The sequence below is a fragment of the Microcaecilia unicolor genome, chromosome 12, assembly GCF_901765095.1.
Source record: "Microcaecilia unicolor chromosome 12, aMicUni1.1, whole genome shotgun sequence".
NCBI classification, from domain to species: Eukaryota; Metazoa; Chordata; class Amphibia; order Gymnophiona; family Siphonopidae; genus Microcaecilia; species Microcaecilia unicolor.
This window is the reverse complement of record NC_044042.1, coordinates 6,300,612-6,322,600: the sequence shown is the minus strand read 5'-3', so window position 1 is coordinate 6,322,600 and position 21,989 is coordinate 6,300,612. Positions and strand designations below refer to the sequence as shown.

The following is a 21,989-nucleotide window of genomic DNA, read 5'->3' as shown; positions in this document are numbered from 1 at the left end:
CAGGACTGCCCAAAATATCCAGCCTGGAAGGAACTGGGTAACTTGGCATCTCTGTCAGTCCTTGGTCATCAGAACAGGGTCTTTGTGCTTAAGGGGCTGAGGGTGCGGAACTGCGGATGGAGTGAGGGTAAATCTCGGCACAGTAAATCTACCGGTGGACAAAACGATAACGATAAAGATGCCAGTAAAAATATTTAGGTAGTCAGTAAAAATGCAGTGCAAAAGACAAAAACAACTGCAAAACTTTTCTTGAATTGCGAGGCGTGGAGGAGCCATGGCCTCTGCATCGAAAATGACCTCAGTCTGGTAAAGGTCGTTTTCAGTGGCTTTGAATCTATTCAGGTGATCGTTTAAAGTGATCTTCCAGTTTGGACCAGGGGGGTTCACTGCTCTGCAAACACCGACCTGCAGCCGGAATCCAGTTACCCTCGGCCGAGCTGGAACAGGGACAGAGCCAGGCACGCATCCCATTGGCTGAACAACCTCGCTTGGTCTCTGATTGGCCACGGTTCAACTCCGCCTTCTTTGAAAAAAACAAGGTAGCAGCTAGGGACCCGTCAGGTGTGGCTGTACCTGTGTAGGTGAAGGCAGAGAAGGAGCAGCAGCGCTCACTGGGGTCCCTTTTCTCCGGCTTCAGCAGGTAGGTTCCAGCTAACCGGACAAAATCTCTTTAAGGAGGAAGGCAGAGAAAGGAGCCGAGCTAAACTGGAACTGTTTTGGGGTTGGGCAGAAAAATGTGCCAGGTTTGCAGCTGGGGCTCTTATCTGATCACCCCATTAAAAGAGAAACGTGAAGGATGTTTTACTTTTCTAAAGACCCACAAGGAAGAAGAATTTCTAAAGCAAAGGACTGCTGGAGAAGGAACGGGATATTTGAGTAACTCTAAACAGGCGATTTAGCACTTCAAAGTAATTGCAAAGAAAGTTCCAGGCAGGCTGGCTGGTTGCTTTTTTCCTGTTTTGCAGTAGTTCTTTTGCCCCAGAATTTGAATAATGTTGGATGTTAATCCCAACCCCAAAACTTTAGTTTGGGGGCTAGCAAATCGGTTAATGTGGGGGAGAGGCTTCAGCTGCCTTTTCCTCCCCAGAGCTCTGCAATAATGAATCATTCCTCGAAGAACTTAAGTACTTAAGCTGTTCTCTTTCATCATGTTGCTTTTCCTTGCTGGCCAGTATCTTGTTCAAACGACAGTTAAAGGTGGTTCTTCACCTCTTCAGTTCTGGGCTGGTGTTTTCCTGTGTGTGGGTTTTGTTTTTCTTTTATGGGTTACACCTCAGTTCATGAGCCTTGGGAGTCTTTCTACTTAAGTCTGTTTTAAAAGCTCTTATCGGAGACCCTGGGGGTCCTGCTGCCCTTCTGATGGGTAAAATGTAAACACAAATTATTGGTGACATTGGGACTCCATGAAGGTGGTTGGCAATGCTGTTGACAGCAACTGGGCCTCCGACAGGGAAGCGGGGTCCTGGGTTTTCAAAGCATTTTGGGTTCCTCAACAGTAGAAACGTTCTTGAAATCAGCTTAGAATTTATTTTTCTCTAATGGAAGAAACCCTGAAGCAACAGTCGCCTCCCACAGGGGCATGCAGAGTGCTCTTGGATGCCCCCCCTGGTTAAATTTATTTTGTGTTGGTGAATGAAGCAAGAAATCCTGCCCCCCCCCCCCCCCCCCACACACACACACACACATTGATGATAAACATGTTACTGGGAGAAAATAGATCTTGGGTCAGAGAGATAATGTAACAGTTCTGAGTTATCATGACAAACTCAGTCTGTTGCAATAATTTCCTTAATGTGACCTGTATGGTGCCAGCCCCAACAGCAGGTGGACTCTGCATCTTCTGTGGGGGGCACCAATGTGGTAGCCAGCTTGCCTGTGGAAGACATCGCAGCTGGTGAGGGACCTGGAGTATCTACATTTATTTGTTACATTTGTATCCCACATTTTCCCACCTATTTGCAGGCTCAACGTGGCTTACATAGTACCGTAGAGGCATTCGCCAAGTCCGGTAAAGAAACAAATACAGGTGGTATTATAGTTGAGTAAGGAACATATGGGAATCAAGGAGAGGAAAGATTATGTAGTGTCCAGTACAAGCTTTGGTTATGTTGTGTTGCAGAGCGCAGGCATTTATGTTGGGTCGGCGGGGTATGCCTTTTTGAACAGGTAGGTCTTTAATGATCTCCTGAAGTTTAGATGGTCGCAGGTTGTCTTCACAACTTTTGGCAGTACGTTCCATAATTGTGTGCTTGTATAGCAGAAGCTGGACGCATAGGTTGCTTTGTATTTAATTCTTTTGCAGTTTGGGTAGTTTTGATCAAGGCCCACCGTGTCCCGACCCTTCTGAAGCAGAAGTTCAGCGGGAGCAGCCTGAGCATGTGTGAGTGCTCAAAGCCTTGTGCCAGCTGTCATGTCTTCCATAGCTATGCCAACTACTCTCGGCGCCACCCTGGAGGAGGCAGGGAGGCTGCTAAATACCCCGGGGTAGTGAAGGGGAGACACTGAATACTGGGAGGGGAGGACAGAGATGCTTGAGTGTAGAGGGTTTTGAACTGCCCTGGAGGTGGGTGGGCACAACATATAGCTAAATTGTTTTTCTAAGATGTTGGATGTCCTTGGGCTGACCAAGGACGAGTAGTTATGATCCTTAAAGCTCCAGCTTTATAATCCCTTTTTAATCCCATTATTTTAGTTTTTTTTTTTTTTTTTTCCTTTATGGACAAGAATGAACCAAACTGCGCCAATGATAACATTTGCCAGTTGTTTTACTTTCCATTGGTATAGGGGAGGGGGATGGGCTGCTGAGGTTTAACTATTAACCACCATTGCATTTTTTCAGACCTGCCTGTTAACCCTTCAGTGTAGCTGTTAGAAATAGAAACGAAGAGGGGAAGAGGTAGCGCCTCTTACTAACATCAACTTGGAGGATTTTCATACGCCCAGTGGCAATAAAGATAAACCGTCTTTTTTTAATGGTTTATTTTTAAAAAATGTCTTATTGTTTTTAGCTTAACTAGAATATTTGCAAGTGTGGTTACTGGACTTTTTTTTTATTTTATTTTATTTTTTACTTTTGAAATACTGAATTTGACTGGACTCTACCTGGCATGAGAGGGAGAAAGTGTGATTTTTGTGGCCAAATGTATGTATAAATATATCACAATCGCAGATGGCTTTCTAGGTAGAATAGTTAAACATGCTTGAACTCTCATGTGAGACAAATAAATTTGTCTCCCTACCTCTTGTTTCTGGGACTCTTAAAGAGCATAACCTTTATTGCTTACTGGGTGTGTGATGTGGGGGGGGGGGGGGGGAATGTTTGCTTCATGTAGTTGACTGGATCCTTATCATAATGTTGGACATGTATGAAATCTGTATGTTCCTGTCTATCCACTAGATTCAAACATGAAAAGTAAAGTATCTATCTCAAGGATTTATGAGAAGGATGAACACGGGAAGCCCAGGAAAGCCTTAACCCCCCCCCCCCCCCAAAAAAAAACAAAAAAACCCTGCAAATACCGTACATGCCTCTGTTTCAAAACCTTTCCACCATGGAGAATATAATATTGGAAGATGCAAGGAAGCCAATAACTGGACGAGTGTTTAATATTCTGAGGATGCTACAAATGGGTGGTAACGCAAGCTTTTATGAAATTATTGTGATGCTATAACAAGTGTGAGTTCTGGCTGTCTTCGGAAACGAGCTGGTTTTCAGTATTGTGATGTCACAATGAAACTTCTCACCTCTTACTCAGGCAACCTATGGCCTTAAAATAGAAACCCAGGAGATTATGCCGCTTGTTCAGGGTTCTTACAGCATTGCAGTCATCTTGTGATTTATTGGTCATCCCAGTACTTGGTTCATCCACTTCTGTGTGACACTGCCCATGAAAGGTATGTGTTACAAAGAAAAGCCCAGGCAGCTCTTTTCACTGTTTCCAGGAAAGCAGCCTGTTAAAATGCCTCTTTAAGCTGGTTCCCAGAGGTTGAGAGACGTTATGGGATAAAGTGACTTGCCTGGGTGGCAGAGGGGTTGTGAATTTGTTCCGTGATGCACTGAATCTTAAGTCAGGGGCTGTTGGCAACACCTTATTCCTTTCCTAAAGTAGCTTGGAATGGATAATGTTTCCTTGATTTTAGCAGAAGTGAAAACATGACTTTCTCGTCAATCTTTGGTTTTGAATCTCTCTCCCACTGACCATTATTTTCCCCAAATATTTGCATATATCTCACACAGACTGATCGTGTTAAGGAGCTTATTACTTAAACGTTCATGTTCTCCAGATGTACAGAACTGACGGAGCACAATGAATCTTGTACATGAATCTTCCTGGGGAGGTGGTGTGGTTTTTAAGTTGAAAGTCAATGTTTTTTTTTTTTTTTCCAGCATGGATCACAGTACGAGCAAGTCTTTCATGTACTTGTGGTCGTATCCAGCGCTGGCATTTGGTCATTAAGAGTAGCGAGGCATTTAAGCAAATCAATTTTGTGTTGAATTTTGCTTCATTTGTCTCATCTATCTGCCCTCCTGGCTGAAGTCTGTATAGCTCATATATCCTGTGAGTTAGGTCACTTGCTTGAAGAACATCAGAAATGACTGCAGAAATTCCACACCATGAAACAGGATTTGTTTTTAACCCATTAGTGCCCAATGTTCCCACATGGGAACAAATTGGCTTATTATGGGTTAAAGGAGTGGAGGAGTGGCCTAGTGGTTAGAGCATCAGTCTTGACATCCAGAGGTGGCCAGTTCAATTCCCACTGTTGCTCCTTGTGATCTTGGACAAGTCACTTAACCCGCCATTGCCTCAGATACAAACTTAAGATTGTGAGCCCTCCTGGGACAGAGAAACATCCAGAGTACCTGAATGTAACTCACCTTGAGCTACTACTGAAAAAGGTGGGAGCAAAATCTAAATAAATAAAAGGCATGGATTTCAGTCGTCAAAACAAAGTAACTTTTCTAAGCCGTTTCCTTAGGTAAAACAGTATCTTACCTGGGGACATGTACTTTTGAGAATCTGCCACCCTGGAGCAGGCAAAGGTTTGTGTGTGTATAGTGACCGCATTGTGTAACCACCTGCGTTGAGGGTGGTGAAGGACTTCGTGTTCGTGGATGTTTGAATTTTCAACCCGTGCATTTCTATTTATTGACATAGAGTTGCAGATGTTTCGGGAGTTTTTCCTGAGAGAATTTTCCAACTTTCACCAAAGGGGTAATTTAGAAATGTACCCCATAATGATACAGGGATTTATTACAATGGCATGTTACTGTGAACTATTAACCGAGATTGTGGTATATGAACTGCCTGGATGGTTGTCTTCCAAATGCATCGACCTGCTTTTCTTCACATTAAAATTAACTGCCAAGCATTAGACCAAGCTTTTAATTTTAGTAGATCACTTCTCATTAGAAGCTTGGGTTGCAAAAATTCAAAGTAGCTGTGTGCTATAAGGTGAGAGACTGATATGCATAGATAAGGAAAGAGACTCTTTCCAAAAATACTACGACTAGGGGTCACTCAATGAAGTTACAACAGTAGTAAATTTAAAAAATGAATCTGAGAACATTTTTCTTCACTCAACCTGTGATTAAACTCTGGAATTCGTTGCCAGGGAATGTAGTAAACGCAGGTAGCTTAGCGGGGTTTAAAAAAGATTTGGATGGCTTCCTGAAGGAAAAGTCCATAAACTATTATTAAAATGGACTTGTGGGGGGGGGGGGGGGGGCAATCAAACTGCTTATTTCTAGGATAGTCTAGAATTCTCTAAGACTATCGTATTTGCATTTATACACTCTGTGAATTTTGTTTATCTTAATATATGGGACAGAGTGACGGTCTCAACTAATTACTATTTCTAGGATAAGCAGCATAAAATGTATTGTACTTTTTGGGGATCTTGCCAGGTACTTGTGACCTGGATTGGCCACTGTTGGAAACGGGATGCTGGGCTTGATGGACCTTCGGTCTGTCCCAGTAATGGCAATACTTTTATACTTATGCGATAGTGTCTGAGGATCTCAAGGTGGTAAAACAATGTGACAGAGGCAGTGGCTTCGACCAGAAGGATAGTAAACGTCATAGAGAGGGGCAAAATCAGCAGTGGATGGTGCCCTTGTATAGGTCATTGGTGAGACTACATTTGGAATACAGTATTGGATGTTGCTCGTTTATGTCCTTGAAAAAAATACGTAAGAATAGCCATGCTGGGTCGGACAAATGTCCATCTAGCCCAGTGGCCAATCCAGATCACAGGCACCTGGCATAGTAGCAACATTGAAGCTGTTCAGAGGAAAGTGACCAAAATGGTCTGGAATCTGTACCAGAAGAGACTTGAGGATTTGACTGTGTATATCCTGAAGGGGAGGAGGGACAGCAAAGATATGTTTATTAAAAGATTTACGAATGCGGGAGCAAGATGGCTGCATTCTAAGCTCCTCGTGAGTGTTCTTTCTATGCTAACTGTGCCGTTTCTTTAAAAATAATTATGCCCCATACTAAACGGAAGGGTTCCATGAAGGTCAGTACCCCGACGACCAGAACATCACCCACACAACAGAGCATCAAAAGATTCACGATGAGGTATCCCACCTTACAAGATGTCGGAGAGGTTCCCGCTATATTCTCGGTTCAAGGAGAAGCCGAGACTTTGGGACTGGACTTAACACTTTTTCACCTCTGACTCTCAACCCACCGCCGCAACCAGCCGGGCCCGACATACGTGAGTGCTCCCGTCCGTGGAGCGGATACTGGAGGCCCTCAGCATTGGGGTCTCGTGGTCGTGGACCCAGCGGAAGTTCGGCGGCGGTTACGCTGGACTCCATTTGGGATATGCTCCAGCACTTGGATCGGACCGTGACGAGCTCTGCAAATCAAATAAAGACACTTGTGAGTACTATTATAAATTTGTCCACAGCATTTGCCACCATGAAAACCGAAGTTAATGGAAAAATTGACACTATAAAAGATGAAGTTAAAAAAGTGAAAGAAACTTCTGGACAGGTTTTTTTTTTTTTTTTGTTACATTTGTACCCCACGCTTTCCCACTCATGGCAGGCTCAATGCGGCTTACATGGGGCAATGGAGGGTTAAGTGACTTGCCCAGAGTCACAAGGAGCTGCCTGTGCCTGAAGTGGGAATCGAACTCAGTTCCCCAGGACCAAAGTCCACCAATGTGGCCGCGTAGGCTTCTGTCACAGAAACAGAAGCCTGCGCAGCCTTCTACATGGAATGTTGCTAGTGGAATAGCAACATTAAATGTAGAATCTCCAGTAGTAGCAACATTCCATGTAGAATCTCCAGTAGTATCTATTTTATTTTTGTTACATTTGTACCCTGCGCTTTCCCACTCATGGCAGGCTCAATGCGGCTTACATGGGGCAATGGAGGGTTAAGTGACTTGCCCAGAGTCACAAGGAGCTGCCTGTGCCTGAAGTGGGAATCAAACTCAGTTCCTCAGTTCCCCAGGACCAAAGTCCACCACCCTAACCACTAGGCCACTCCTCCACTGTTGCTACTATTTGAGATTCTACATGGAATGTTGCTATTCCACTAGCAACATTCCATGTAGAAGTCGGCCCTTGCAGATCACCAATGTGGCCGCGCAGGCTTCTGCTTCTGTGAGTCTGATGTCCTGCACGTATGTGCAGGACGTCAGACTCACAGAAACAGAAGCCTGCGCAGCCTTCTACATGGAATGTTGCTAGTGGAATAGCAACATTCCATGTAGAATCTCCAATAGTAGCAACATTCCATGTAGAATCTCCAATAGTATCTATTTTATTTTTGCTACATTTGTACCCTGTGCTTTCCCACTCATGGCAGGCTCAATGCGGCTTACATGGGGCAATGGAGGGTTAAGTGACTTGCCCAGAGTCACAAGGAGCTGCCTGTGCCTGAAGTGGGAATCAAACTCAGTTCCTCAGGACCAAAGTCCACCACCCTAACCACTAGGCCACTAAGACAATGTTATATTACATCGCAAAATGGAACAATTTGAAAACTATAATCGAATTTTCCTCGTGTGCCTGCGTATACTCCTTTGGAGGTATTTAAAAGATACCTGATTGAGAATTTAAAATTTTCCCCAGAAACTATTCCCCCCTTAAATAAAATCTATTGCCTAATAAGAAAAACAGGGAGGATTCACAGAAGTTACCACAAGTTCAAGGAGAATTGAACGTTTCGGAAATTTTGGAAACATCTTTAACTTCAGTAACTGAGAGAGAAACTTTGCTTGTCTCATTTATATTTGAGTAAGATCTAGAGGCTGTGAGAAGAATTTACAAACATCATTTTACGGGGGGAAAATATGGGTTTTCCCCGATATGACTAAGCAAACCCAGGAGAGAAGGAAAGCTTTTCTTGCATTAAGAACTGATACTATTGCTATAGGGGAATCATTTAATTTGAATTACCCCTTAAATGTAATGTTAAATATTTGGGAATAAAATATGTTTTTTCTTCCAGAACAGTTATTTTATAGAGGAAAAAAGAATTTGAGACTTGCAGGATTTGCACGGTTATGTTCCGAGATATGGAAAGAGTGATAATGTGGTTAAGGTGGATGAATGTGTTAAGCCTTTAATGTAATGATTTCTTCTTTAAATCTCATCTCCTGAGTTTATAATGGATTCATCCCCCCGCATTTAGTGATCTAATATAAGATGTAAATGTATTATTCTTGATCTTGATTTCTCTTAGACTATACTTTTCTGTTTTTCTTGTTCAAGATGTAAATGCTTGTAAAGAACATAAATGTATAAATAAAAGAAAAAAAGTTTACTATACTGCCCTTTAAAAAATGTCAAAGCATTTCACACTAAATCAATTCCTGAAAATACAAATTACATAAACAACTTAGAATAATCACACAAAAAAATAACAAATTCTATAACAACAAATACAAGTTGAAAGTACAAAAGATATCTACACGCACAATATACCACCATGTAAATGTAATGAAATAAAGACAAAACTTGGTCTTTTTCCATCAAACCCAATCGCTCAGCATCTCAGCAACCTCATTTGAGATGAGGCCTGCAATTCGCTTGTTGCACTAACTAGTGAGGTAGATCACTAAAAAAATACTTCCTAGATAGTAAGAAACAAACCACTTTTCCAAAAACAGAAGCTCTAGAACTAGAGGTCATGACGGGAACCTGACAAGCAACCTCAGGAAATACTTGTTACGGAGAGATGGCGGACGCCTTGAAGGCTTTTTTTTTTCCAAAGGAGGTGGTGAAAGTCAGACATGGGATAAGTACATAAGTAATGCCACACTTTAAGGAATAAACTAATGTCACAAGCAGAGCCGGTGGGAGGAGGTGGGGCTGCTGGTTGGGAGGCGGGGCTAGTGCTGGGCAAGACTTCTATGGTCTGTGCCCTAAAAAAGACAGGTACAAATCAAGGTAAGGTATACACAAAAAGTAGTTCATATGAGTTTCTTGTTGGGCAGACTGGATGGACCCTGCAGGTCTTTTTCTCCCGTCATCTACTATGTTACAAGTACAACCTTGACAACCTTTCCGGGCAGACTGGATGGACCCTGCAGGTCTTTTTCTGCCGTCATTTACCATGTATGTTACTATGCTAAGGAAACTTGTTGTCCTGTCACTGAATCAGCACAGCTCTGACAGCGAACGATTACTGGCCATTACGATGGTACCACAGAATTGCTTCTGTTGGCCTCTTTCTACAAATGAATTATTTTGTGAAGGTCCCTGTAAGTTGGTGCTTCCAGTTTCATTATTACACACAGACACTGTTACCAGAGGCCAAACTTTGAGCACAAGTCTTATGCTAATATTTTCTGAAACCATTTCACCGGGTAAGAGGGTGGTCCAGTAAGAATAAGGCTTAAAATCCTAATTCTACTATTGATACTTGGCTCTGGCCTTAGGTAAGTAGCTGAATGGTTAGAGCGGTGGGCTGCAAACCCAGCAAATCTAGAGTCTAAATTTTGCTACTGTTCATTGCGATTTAAGGCGAGTCGTGTCTCTCTCCGTGTCCTCGGGTAGAAGCTTAGTTTATTAGTTTACTAGCCATTAAGCCCATAAAAACGGGCGAGATTTCCAGCTACCCTCCTCGCCGCCGGGCCCCCTGCACTGACCTGACAGCGCCTCTCCCCTCCGTGTGGAAGCGCTGTTCGTTTCCAGGCGGCAGCGTCCGACAGTGACTCCGACTCCATTTCCCTCTCTGTTCTGCCCTCTGACGTCATCCCTCTCTGTCCCGCCCTTGTGTCAAGACGTGAAGTCTCTACTGCCATTTGCAGGTGAGTCGGTCACTTGCCGTTTATATGTTTGATAAGTCTTCTGTACATGAATTTAACTCTCCTTGAACTTCTACTGAAATGGCATGAGCTAAATCCAAAATTTGCCATAGCTTTGGACACTTGTGAAGATCATAAGCCCCTTAAGAAAGGGACTTGGAATTTTGTTGTATAAACAGTAGCACTTTGGCTTACGGCTACTGATAATATTAAATAGAGTTATCATACGCTCAAGATGAACCAGTGCTGCAAGCTTGGGGTGCCTGGTTCAAATCCTGGCGATGCTGTTGCTTGTATTTTTTGGGCAAGTTGATTTAAGTCTATTGTGTCAGGTACAAACTGAGGAGTCCCTTACAAAGGTGCACCAAGGAATTAGGCATGCAATGGGCTGCCTGGCATTTAGCACGCCTGAGGACGGGGAAATATCTAATGCACCTGACTAGAACTTGCCTTTTAAGCTAATCCTGAAAAGGTGTGAGCAAAATTCAAATAAATAATTCAAAGCCACTTGGATTGTCCTCTAACAGACCCAACTTCCCATCGTTAAGTCTGGTCATTGCAGCAAAGGTCTTGAGGGCAGGAGCTGGACACCCAGGCTCCTTGCAGACCCCTGTGTTGTGGGCTTTAAACGAGTCGCCAATTGTCATCCTTAAGCAGTGATCAGAATACTATAAAGGGGCTTTTAAAATGATCGAGGAAGTTGAGTTGACGATCTGGTTACTCTGAAACTAAGGAGAAGGGAAGCCCAGATCTTTTCACACATTATAAATTTATTTGGATTTAGCTCACACATTTTCCATAGTAGCTCAAAGTATACCAAGTATTTCTCTATCAGATTTAAGGGGTCCTTTACTAAGATGCTCTGAAAAATGGGTTGCGGTAGCGTAGGCACGTGATTTGGGCGCACTCGGAATCATTTTTCAGCGCACCTTTTTAAAATTTTTGCCGAAAATGGACGTTCGGCAAAATGAAAATTGGTGCACATCCATTTTGGGTCTGAGACCTTACCGCCAGCTGTTGACCTAATGGTAAAGACTTGTGCGGTAAACGGGTGGTAATGACTTGCGCGTGTCAAGTCCCACTTGGTGCGCATCCAATACGTGTGCCTGAAAATATTTTGGACAGGTGTATCAGGGGCGTAGCCAGACTTCGGTGGGGGGGGGGGGGATCCAGAGCCCGAGGTGAGGGGGTACATTTTAGCTCCCCCCCGGCCGCCGCCTACCTTTGCTGGCAGGGGACCCCAACCCCTGCCAGCCGAGGTCCTCGTCTTCCGGCGCAAGGCTTCGTTCTGTTTCTGTGAGTCTAACGTCCTGCACATACGTGCAGGACGTCAGACTCGCAGAAACAGAACGAAGCCTTGCGCCGGAAGACGAGGACCTCAGCTGCTGGGGGTTGGGGTCCTCCATCAGCAAAGGCAGGTGACGGTGGTTTGGTGGCGGGGGGGGGGGGGGGGGGTTGAGAGGGTCGTCGGCAGGGGGTCCAGGGCCAAATCTACAGGGGCCCAGGCCCCCGTGGCCCCACGTAGCTATGCCATTGAGATGTATCATTTACTATGAAAAATGAAATTACTGCGGTAGCTCCACGCGTAGACACCAATGTGGCTTATTAAAAGGGCCCCTGAAATTCTACTGTCCGTTACCTTCTGATCACCATCCAACCCCCCTCCCCCCCCTTACATTTTCCTTTTCTGACTATCTTGGGAATGCCTATAAAATTCACTTATTTTAGTATTTTTGTTTTATTCTGTCTTGACCTGAGGAAGGGTTTTAGCTTTTGAAAGCTAGTCAGACTTTTATTAGACTAATTTTAATTTATTTTTAGCACCTTTAAACACTTCTGGTTTTATTCATTAACCTCTTATTTCACTACATATTAATCCAGGACCATGATTTCAGGTGACATCCCTAGCTCAAGCTGACCCTAGTTGCAGGAATCATTTTTTTTTAATGGGACCTTCTGCATGATAGAATATAACACTTCCCCTAAGTAGTTCACAAATTATTCTTTAAACACTTAAGGGTATGTTTACTAAGGTGCGTTAGCGTTTTTCGTGTTAAAGGCTAAAGCACCTATACATGTCTATGAGCACGTTAGCCTTTAATCCATATAAACCATTTACGCGCATTAAAGACGCTAATGTGCCCGTATCGCCGCTTAGTAAATATAGGTCTTATTATAGAATAGGAAATTCCTTAGGAGCGACTAACAACTTATTCAGTTATAATTTATTCTTCCATTTTTTTCCCGTTTCCTCCTGATTTTTGTATGGAAAAATTCTAGAATTTATTTGACCATCTGGAGAAGTCGGCTGATTGGATGTAGGATTAGAAGGGAGCGGCAATAAAGATGGCTGTTGCCCCAGTTTGAGCCCCTCCCCTTTTTTCCTTCCGATTACTGTGTGGGTTCACTCAGGAAGATGGCCGGTCGAGTGAGCACTGAGCAAAGGCCTTACCATTCCCTGTTAGGCAACAGCTGGGCCACTTGCGTACTACATCTTTCCTCTCGATCACTGGCAAAGAATCATCCAGTAACATCTGGTTCTAAAGTCAAATAACCTTTAAAAAGATGGCCGCATTGCTGATGGTGTGAAAAAGTCTTGCATCACTTGTTCAGAAAATGTTTTCATTTATTTCTCTTTCTGCTACTCTATGAGCTAATGAAACCAAATTCATATTTTAAGTTGTAAATTAAATTTTGCATGTACTTAGCATGGACATTTTTTATTTAGTATCATCTATTCTATTTTTTGAGCCACGTATAGTATGATGCTAAGTGTATTATGTATATCACAAGTTCAAGTGTTAGAGTAGCATTGTTAAATTTGTTTTTACTTTTTTTATTTTTTTTTTTTGTTTGTTTTTTATTCTGTGGCCCTGAAAAGGACCGTTCGAAACAATTTTTTCAACTTTAATACTTGGCTAAAAACTAAAGCATATTTATTGGCCAGAAAGCTCTCAACGCCATTGGTTCATTCTGATCCGAAAATGCATCAAATTTAGAAGCGCCTAATGGAAGACCAATGGGCAGCATGAAAACCATTACAGGCGCCAAAAAATATCAGAAAAGCACATACAACTGATGCAAACTTGAATTCTGAATAAAATGGCATATGATATGCAATATTTTTCACCTTACATTTGGGCAGAAAGCTGGTCGGAGATCATCGCTGTCGAACAGGTGATGCAGGACTTTTTCACACCACTGTATGTTCTAGGTTTGGTCTCTGTTTTTTAATCATTTTCTAATTTCACATAGGTCAGAAGCAACTGTCTGGAGCTTCGGTGTGAGAGAGTCTTGGTCCTCCCTCCCCTAGCGCTCGATTCTGTGTGATGCCTGAGAGCGAGCTTTGGACAGGAAATCTTGGAATGGAATCCATGAGCTCGGGCAGCTGCGATAGTGTGGTCAGCATCGCCTCCAACCATTCCGCCTTTGTATGTACATGTTCTGGTGGTGGAATAAAATTGTTAAAAAAAAAACAAAAAACTTTTTTAAACAAATGTGTCTTGGGCCTGCATAGAAGCTTCTGAAAAAGGGCACTTTGAGCTCGTGTCCTTGTTTTAATTATTCTATTTAGGGGTGGGCAATGATAAAACTTTTTAATTGAAATTAATCGCGGTATTGAAAAATTTTAATTTCACGCTTCATTTCACTCTTTAAACTTAAAATTAATACTAGTATGAAGAGGAGTGCAGGATGCATAAAATTAGTCCCATTAGTGGTTTTTTTTAAAGTTCTTTCCTTGCAGTTGAACATATCCAGTGCATTTTTTTCTAGCAAAAAAGGTGCTGGTACTCAAATGCCAGGCCACCCTTCAGGGGTGAGGTGATTACTGAGGGACCCACCACACAATAGCCAGGCCCCCTGCAACCAGTATCAGAATCTATGACAAGGTAGAATTGGTGTGTAGAGCCTGAGTGCTCTCATTAAATCTTGGGGTCCATGGGTCAATTTTAGCAGACAATGGAAGAGGTGCTGGTACTCAGTACCCCCAAAGTACGCTCTCTAAAAAAGCCCTGCTAAAGAGTGACAAGATTCCATGCAGAATCTGAGTAGCAACATTCCATGTATAACCCCAAAGAAGAGCAAGATTCTGGAATCCTAAAGAGTGACAGGATTCCATGCAGAATCTCAAACAGTAGCAACATTCCATGTAGAACCCCAAAGAAGAGCAAGATTCTGGAATCCTAACGAGTGACAAGATTCCATGCAGAATCTCAAAGAGTAGCAACATTCCATGTAGAACCCCCAAAGAAGAGCAAGATTCTGGAATCCTTATGCTGGATAATTAACCTTGTATTGGAAGCTCAAGATGAAGTCTAAGACCCAGTTACCGAAATGTAGATGTGTGCATGTTTTCTGTATCTTCAGTTAAGCATTCTCTTCTTTTCCTGCAGAGCGATGAATGCTATGATCACCTGTCGGCAGAAGAAAGGGAGTGTCTGATGTTCCTGGAAGAAACTATTGACTCCCTGGATATAGAGGTAGACAGCGGTGTATCCACCGATGAATCGGAGCGTATGGATGAGGCCTCAAAGGAGCAGGAGACCTCAGACGTGAAAACGACCATTCCAAAGAGTAAGTGTAAATTCTACACTTGTTATCGGCATCCTGAAAAAATGAGCTTGGTCAAGTTCTGGTGGTATTCAGGGAGAAGAATGGGGAGTTTGATGGGCTTTTCCAAGTTTTATTCCAAATTTCCTATCTTGCCCTTTGGGGAACTGTCAGGTCGGCTTAGTCTATCAATAACACACATTTTTTTTCTTCCTTCTTCACTGAAGTTTGTACGTGTTAAGGGACCAATCCTATAAATGGTATCAAAATATTGGCACCTAGGTGTGATTCTGTAAAGGACGTGAGACCTTGACAGAATCATGCATAGTGCTAATTGCCACTCCCAGCTCTGGGCAGCAGACTTACACCTGTTGAAACTTGGTGTATTCCCAGGGCTGGCCCAAGGCAAGATGCCCCTTGAGGCAGAGCTAACATACTGCCCCTCCCAGGGCGTTTTATCTCATCATAATGATGATCCAAACCCAGCAGCGGCAGTGATTCCCATACGCTGCCCTATCAGCACACGCCTCTTCCCTTTCCTGCGACTGCCTGAGCCCCTGATGAAACAGGAAGTTACTTCAGAGAGGCGGCCACAGTAAAGGGAAGAGGCAGGTGCCAACAGCGGCAGGGCAGCGTATGGGAATCGCTGGGTTTGGAACGTCGCCGTGACGAGGTAAAAACACTGCAAAGCCGCTCTTCAAGATTCTGCTTCTGATTAGTGCCCTCGGGTGGCATGGTCGGTCTGCCCCGTGTATTCCTGATGCCCAAGTTGGGCCCGTAAACTCCATATTCCATAACACTGTGCTGACTTTTTTTGGAACGCCCCTGACTCGCTCATGCCCCTCCACCGACTTCTCCCCTTTTTGGGTTGCACAGTATAGGATTTGGGTGGCCAGGCAGGCAGATGTGTGTGTGCAAATTCAAATCATTGCCAATTATCAGTGATTGTTAATATCAATTAATTGACGATGATTGGCTCGTTACACAATTTTTGTGCACGAATCTTCAATCTATGCTGTAAATTTATGGAATGTGAGGGTAAGGGTAGTGAAATGAGATGTTCATGCAGCTGGTCCTGAGCAAACTCTTTTAAACCTGTTTATCAATGATTCCTGAGTTTTCCAGTTATACCAAATTTGCAAAGGTTTTGAAATCTGCATTTCTCACTGCAGCTTCACTTTAGTTCGCTTCAAGTTTATAGACTGTATGAACTGCCACAAGCTTCTTCAGAAAGGCAATTGAGAGTCATAGATGGCTCCAAAATGATCACCATACTCTATTGTCATTCAACAGTCCTAAAAAAAACAAACTTTAATAAAGGGCCTCATTTCACATATCCTAATAGATTTATTGAACACTAGAAACTCAAAGTTGTAAGCTTCGACGAAGGCCAGGTCTTGAGACTAGGTTAAATCATTTTAGCACTGGGCGCTAATGGATGGTGGGAAGCTGAAAATGAGATGGGTGGAATCTCAGCTAATCCCATCTCTTGGTACACACCTAGGAGTAAGCTCCTGCCTTCAGTGGTCCGGTAACGTTTTTGTGCTGGACTCATTTGGTCATTTAAAATGTACTTATTTTATTGTCTAAATTGTAAATAATGTTGCACATATGTTTGGAAAGAAAGGCTGATCAAATTTTGGTTTTGGTGCCAAGACTTGGCCAAAATGTGTGTTCGGCCTTTTTTCAGCCAAAAATGCACGTGCATTTCAGTTGGAACTGAAAGCATGCACAACCCCTTCCTTGGGCCTACCTTGTTGGGATGTGGGTGCACAGGCGTCCCCACTCGCTCCCGCGCATGGCCAGCTCCAGGTCAAAATGGCTTCCAGGACTTCAGTGATCCGCAGTTGCTTCTGCCTATATACTGGTTCGAATCACAAAATTAGCTGTTGCGACCTCCAGCGAGAGTGCCACTGGAAGTCCTGGAAGCCGTTTCGACCTGGGTCAGGAGTGAGTGGGGGCAATCCTGTGCCCACTATCCACCAACGACAAGGTTGGCCCAGGAGAAGGCTGCTGCTGAGGCGAGGGGGAGGAGAGCAGGGGTGGTGAGTTCAGGAGAGGACTCTTTTGGATCAGGGGGAGGGAGTGGGAGCTATTGGGAGGGGGGCATTTTTGGTTTTGGCTTTGGTGTCTACTGAAACCGAGTGGCCAGTTTTGGTTGCAGAAACCAAAGATCCTGTTTTTGGTCGGGCTCTTTTGGAAAGTAGATGCTGGTGAACTTCACCCCAGAGACTTCTCCTGGTTTGCTTGTAGTCATTTTAACACAATTATGCCGCTCATATTTTTTTCCCTTCTAGGTCCTTGTGATACGTTCCCTAAAAGTCCTGGTCAAGAAACAGTTGAAGCAAAAAGTGATGCGCGCAGACCAGATCTTCTGAATGCCAGCCCAGTGCCGATTCCCAATTCGGGATTTCGAAGCCTTCCCAGGAATGTCCAGGCACCAAGGGAAGAACTCACCCTAAGTGTTCCGCGCACCATCGCAGCCTCTTGCATAGATGTATCCACCGCTTGTAATGATAAGTTGAGAAGTTCTCTGTCGGAATGGCCTCTCGAGGAAAAGCAAAGAACAGGGTCGCTTCAAAACTTGCTACACATTCCACCTCCTGAGCCTTTCCAAGATGAAAAAGTGGTTATAAAACAACCACCTGCTAAGACAATCCTTGCTGACCTGGCATCTGAAGACGCAAAGGTTGAAGTTGATGACCCAGTGGTAAAGGAAGAATGTGAGAAGAAGTTTGAGAAAACAGAAGGATCGGTTCCTTTACAACAGTTTTCTCCAGGCCCAGAAGACATTTCAGAGAAGAATAAGCAAGATGTCCCAGGCCCTCAGCAGCCACAGAATGTGCAGTGTGAGAAGAGTTTAGGTGTGCAGAAAGTCATCCAAGAAGCACCACAAGAACCTCATAATCTTTCAACAGCAAAGGCTGAGGACCTACATTTTAAGCAAGGACCTCCCATAGCTCCCAAGCCAAGGAAACTGCCCCCTAATATTATCCTTAAAAGAGGCGATGGTAGCTTGCTCACCTCAAGTACAGAGTCTGACCCAAGGGCAAGATCGTCTTCCTTGAGCAGAAATACAGATTCTTTTCATATGAAGCCTTTTGACCTCCGAGAACAAGGAAAAGCAAGGCAAGAGGCTCTTATGAAGCTTGGGCTAAAGGCAAAGCCAGAAGTATTGAGTACAAGTCCTGTGAAGTCTCCTGGCTTCCTAAAGCCAGGTGAGTTTACTATGCCCAAAACTAATATGGAGACCACGACCAATGAGAAGGCCCCCAAAAATGCGCAAACTGGAACCATTCAAAACCTTGGGTCGAAAGAGGAGATGAATGTGTTAAGTACTAGCCCAGAAAAATCACTGGTTATCCCTAAGTCAAGAGAGAGTGCTATTCCCAAGGCTAACACAGAAAATCTAGTCACTCATGGTAGAACGGATATTGGCACAGATAAGAAAGTAACTTCCAACCCTGTGGTGCCACAGGAGAAGACCCAGGTTTTAAGTACCAGCCCTGCCCAGTCTTCTGGCTTTCCCAAACCGAGAGAAGTTTCTATGCTAAAGCAGGAGATGACCAGAGAAGCTGATGATGATAGAAGCGGCAGTTATTCTGAGCCTGGGGCAGGACTTCGCCTCCCTGAGGGTTCCTTGCCTGGTCTGAGGCATGTCAACTTTAAATCTAACACCTTGGAGCGTTCAGGCATTGGTCTGAGTAGCTATGTGGACAACAGTGACCAGAGTCAGAAAAGCAGTGGCTCTATATTCAAAAATGCAATATCCGGCAAGTTTTCCTCCAGTTTCCTCAGGAATAGCAGACCTCGTCCGGCTTCCCTAGGGACAGGAAAGGACTTTAGCAATCTTCAGAACCCTGGGCAGGAGAAAGCTGAGCCAGACAGAAATGAGAAACGGAGGTCATTTCCACTGCAGAATCTGGCTAAGTCATCGAGGCCAGGGGTCAGTGTAAAAATCACCCCCAAAGGGTCTAGCAATGAACAACACAGGCGAGAGGCATTGATAAAGCTTGGTCTACTGAAATAATCATCCTGTCTTGGGGTTTATTTTCCCAATCTAAAATTTAGTGCTTAAATTTGAACTGTCGGACAACGAATGCCTGAAACCCACTAACTTCTGGATGTTCAGGACTCTTCTGCTTCCTCCCCCACTCCCCCATGAGGATTTTATCACCAAGCCTGTGAATTCAAGTACAGTTTAGATGCTGTTCAGCAGAAATGTCTAGGCGTATGACTTAACCTCCTGGCCCCGTGCCCACATCTTCTGGTGCCGAGGTGAATGTCGGACCTAGGAAGGGCAAAGGGCTGAGCCGGCGAAGACCAAACCACATCTCAATGCTGTGACATGAACTTCAGTCTGGTCTGAAGCAAAAAGGATTTCTCCTTCAGGCTGAAATTTTTAGTACTGCCTCTGTTTTTTCTTAATGTGACTTTTATTTGTTATTTTTAAGGGACTTTCTTTATGTGTAAATAGTGAATGGTGTGAGGTGTTGAAATGAATGTTGTAAAATGTATTTATATGGACAGTGACAGGTGTGGAGGACACAGAATTTTATTTTATTCTTCCATTAATTATAGCTTGCATCACAGGGAACGTTTCCAAAGAGTAGGCTGACTTCTTATTCTCCTCTCTGGCTTTTGAATCTGCCATTGATAAAGTTGCTCTTCTGCTTTTCAAAGGCAGTGTGTTGCTGATTTTGTCACTCAATGTCGTCAGGTCGCTTCTCAGTAAGATTCCACTCAATGAGGCTCATACAGGTTACGATGCTACTGTCTGAAAAGCTGTATGTGCCTTAGAGACCAGAAATGACTTAATCTAGCTTTTCGTGCCTCTGAATTAAGATTTTCCTTTCTTTGTACAAATCTGTTAAATTTTATTTTATTTTATTTTATTTTTGTTTAATCACTGCAAATGTCACAGGCAAGACAATTGCTAGAACTTATGGCTGTAAATTTGTTGAGCACCGTGAAAACAAACTGTAATAATTAAACACTGACCTTATTATAGAGGGTGGTTCTCTTTCCCAAGGCGCTGTGCCCCCCTCCCCACATATTTAAAAAAAAAAATGTAATTATAAGAATTTGTCCTTATTGTGTGTGTTTTGGGTTGGATTTTGAAACAAGTGACGATCTGATTTTGTGCTTTGCTTTTTCCTTGTGCACTGTGGGCTGTTTCTGGTGTGCTGTGCAGCTGCATCTGAGCACAAGAGACGCACCAGTCTGTCCCATATAAACTGGGAAGTGGGTATTTTGTCTCTCTTCACTCGCGTTCTTGTGGGTTTTTCTGTTCTGAGGCCAAGAGAAGTTACTGAGCTTCCTGCTTTTTAAAGTGAAAATAGATTCCAATTCCGGCTTTCACGTGCCATATGCTGCTCTTAGAGGTAATTGTCTTGCAAGTTAATTTGGTTTTAATAAGTTGATTTGTAAGAGACTCTTGGAATGAATCCCAGTTTGGACGTGACGCATATAGAGATAATATTATTTATAGTGCTTTTTCCAATAACCATGATTTTTTGAAATGTTAACTAAAGTCCAGCACGCTCGTGTGTTCATCCACCCTGTTTACCTTGTCAGATTATGATGTACGCTAGAGGGGAATAATAGTGCCGTTCATGCAGAGCAGAGTCTCTGCCTCCTCCATCTGAGGTACCCGGGTGGCTGTCGTTACTAATTAACAATACCGCCACCTGATGCCATCAGACTGGGACCATCGTGTTTGGTTCCTTCCCGTTTTTGTGCTGCGTTGAGTGATTTTCTGCTGCTGACAGAACAAACTTTTATTTTTGTATCTGCTTATAAATTGCTGTGCTGACTTATGGCCTGCTCTTCCTTTTGGAAAGGGTTTTTATTGTACTGAATAAAACTGTTTTATATTGTTGGCTCTCTAGTGTGTGTGAATGTTGTTCTTGCCCCATTACCAGGCCATCAACTATAGTGTTATGTATTTGATCTCATGGGTCTGAGATCACCAAGAAATTAGACTGTAGAATCTGTTTGTATATATATACATACATAAATTGAGGGTTCTGCCATAGTAAAAGGTTTGGGAATCCACCGGCTTAATGGATCCAGCGGCATCAAGCATGGACAGTGGGTCATTCTTTTTATTGTTCCACTTGAAATGAGTTAAGCCTGGGCTTAAGCTGAGAGTCTTGGGTAGCTGGGACAGATGTTAAGAGTGAGCAGTGGCATTCCTAGGGGGGCTGACACCCGGAGCGGATCGCCGATGCACCCTGCCCCCTGGGTGCACGCCGCTGGGGGGTGCCTGTCTGTTCGTTCCATGCTCCCTCTGCCCCGGAACAGGACTGTTCTGGGGTAGAGGGAGCGTGGAACGAACGGAGGACAGGCGCGCGCGGCACCCACCGCCCCCCCTAGGAACGCCACTGATAGTGAGGGTTAGCTCACAAGCACTGAGTGGATGGGAAGTGTGGGTTTTTATTTTATTCATCCCAAACTCATGATCCAAAATTATAAATTTTTTTTTTTTTTTTTTTTTTGCAGCTTTGCTTTGAGATTCACAAACTAACTTTCAGATCCTTCTTTGGATATTTCTGCATCCATTTTGCATGTGAGCAGAAAGTCCAGGATGAAGTAGTTTAAATGCCACTTATTTTCACTCTTGTGGAGTGATATTTCGGTCATTCTGCACATGTAAACTGCAACTGGATTAAACTGCCTAATTAGGGGTTCTTTGTCTGAATTGTGAAGGATGAGATCTCCAGTAGGAAGGTATGTGGGTCCCCATTCTTTTGTCACGTATACACTGTCCTCTGGATTCGATATATGGTGCAAGAAATAACTGGACACTAACAAGCAATTATTAACGTTAATTGCATTAATTGGCAGCAATTGGGATTTATGTGCGCATCTGCGCATAGGACAAGGGCACATCAGGGATGCTGCAAAAAGTTGCATGCATTGTTAAGAAAATAATGGGTCAGCTTGCCCAACGGGTGCCAACATTGACACTAGGTTTCAGCAGGTGTAAGTTAGGGTATGAGAATTGACATAAAGGGCGTGTGCCCTGTTACAGAATCGCACTCAACGCTCATTTTCTCTGGTACCCATTTTTGAGCAGTATGGCCCTTTAGGAAATGTCTTCAGGGGAACACAATGACTCGACACGGGCCGTGTTTCGGCTCAATAGGCCTGCCTCGGGAGTC

General features: G+C 43.6%; 1 protein-coding gene across 2 annotated transcripts; it reads left to right on the top strand.

Annotated features, from left to right (window-relative positions):
- Positions 1 to 553: 553 nt before the first annotated feature.
- C12H1orf116 (chromosome 12 C1orf116 homolog) lies at positions 554 to 20,705 on the top strand. Of its 2 annotated transcripts, none has more exons than XM_030220818.1 (4): positions 554 to 640; positions 13,528 to 13,673; positions 14,667 to 14,847; positions 17,121 to 20,705. In XM_030220818.1, the coding sequence occupies exons 2-4, from the start codon at positions 13,602 to 13,604 to the stop codon at positions 18,851 to 18,853; spliced, it is 1,986 nt and encodes a 661-aa protein (XP_030076678.1). In that variant the 5' UTR covers positions 554 to 640; positions 13,528 to 13,601; the 3' UTR covers positions 18,854 to 20,705. The 2 variants fall into 2 exon arrangements, with proteins under 2 accessions (XP_030076678.1, XP_030076676.1); XM_030220816.1 differs by having other exon boundaries at positions 13,528 to 13,703.
- Positions 20,706 to 21,989: the final 1,284 nt, after the last annotated feature.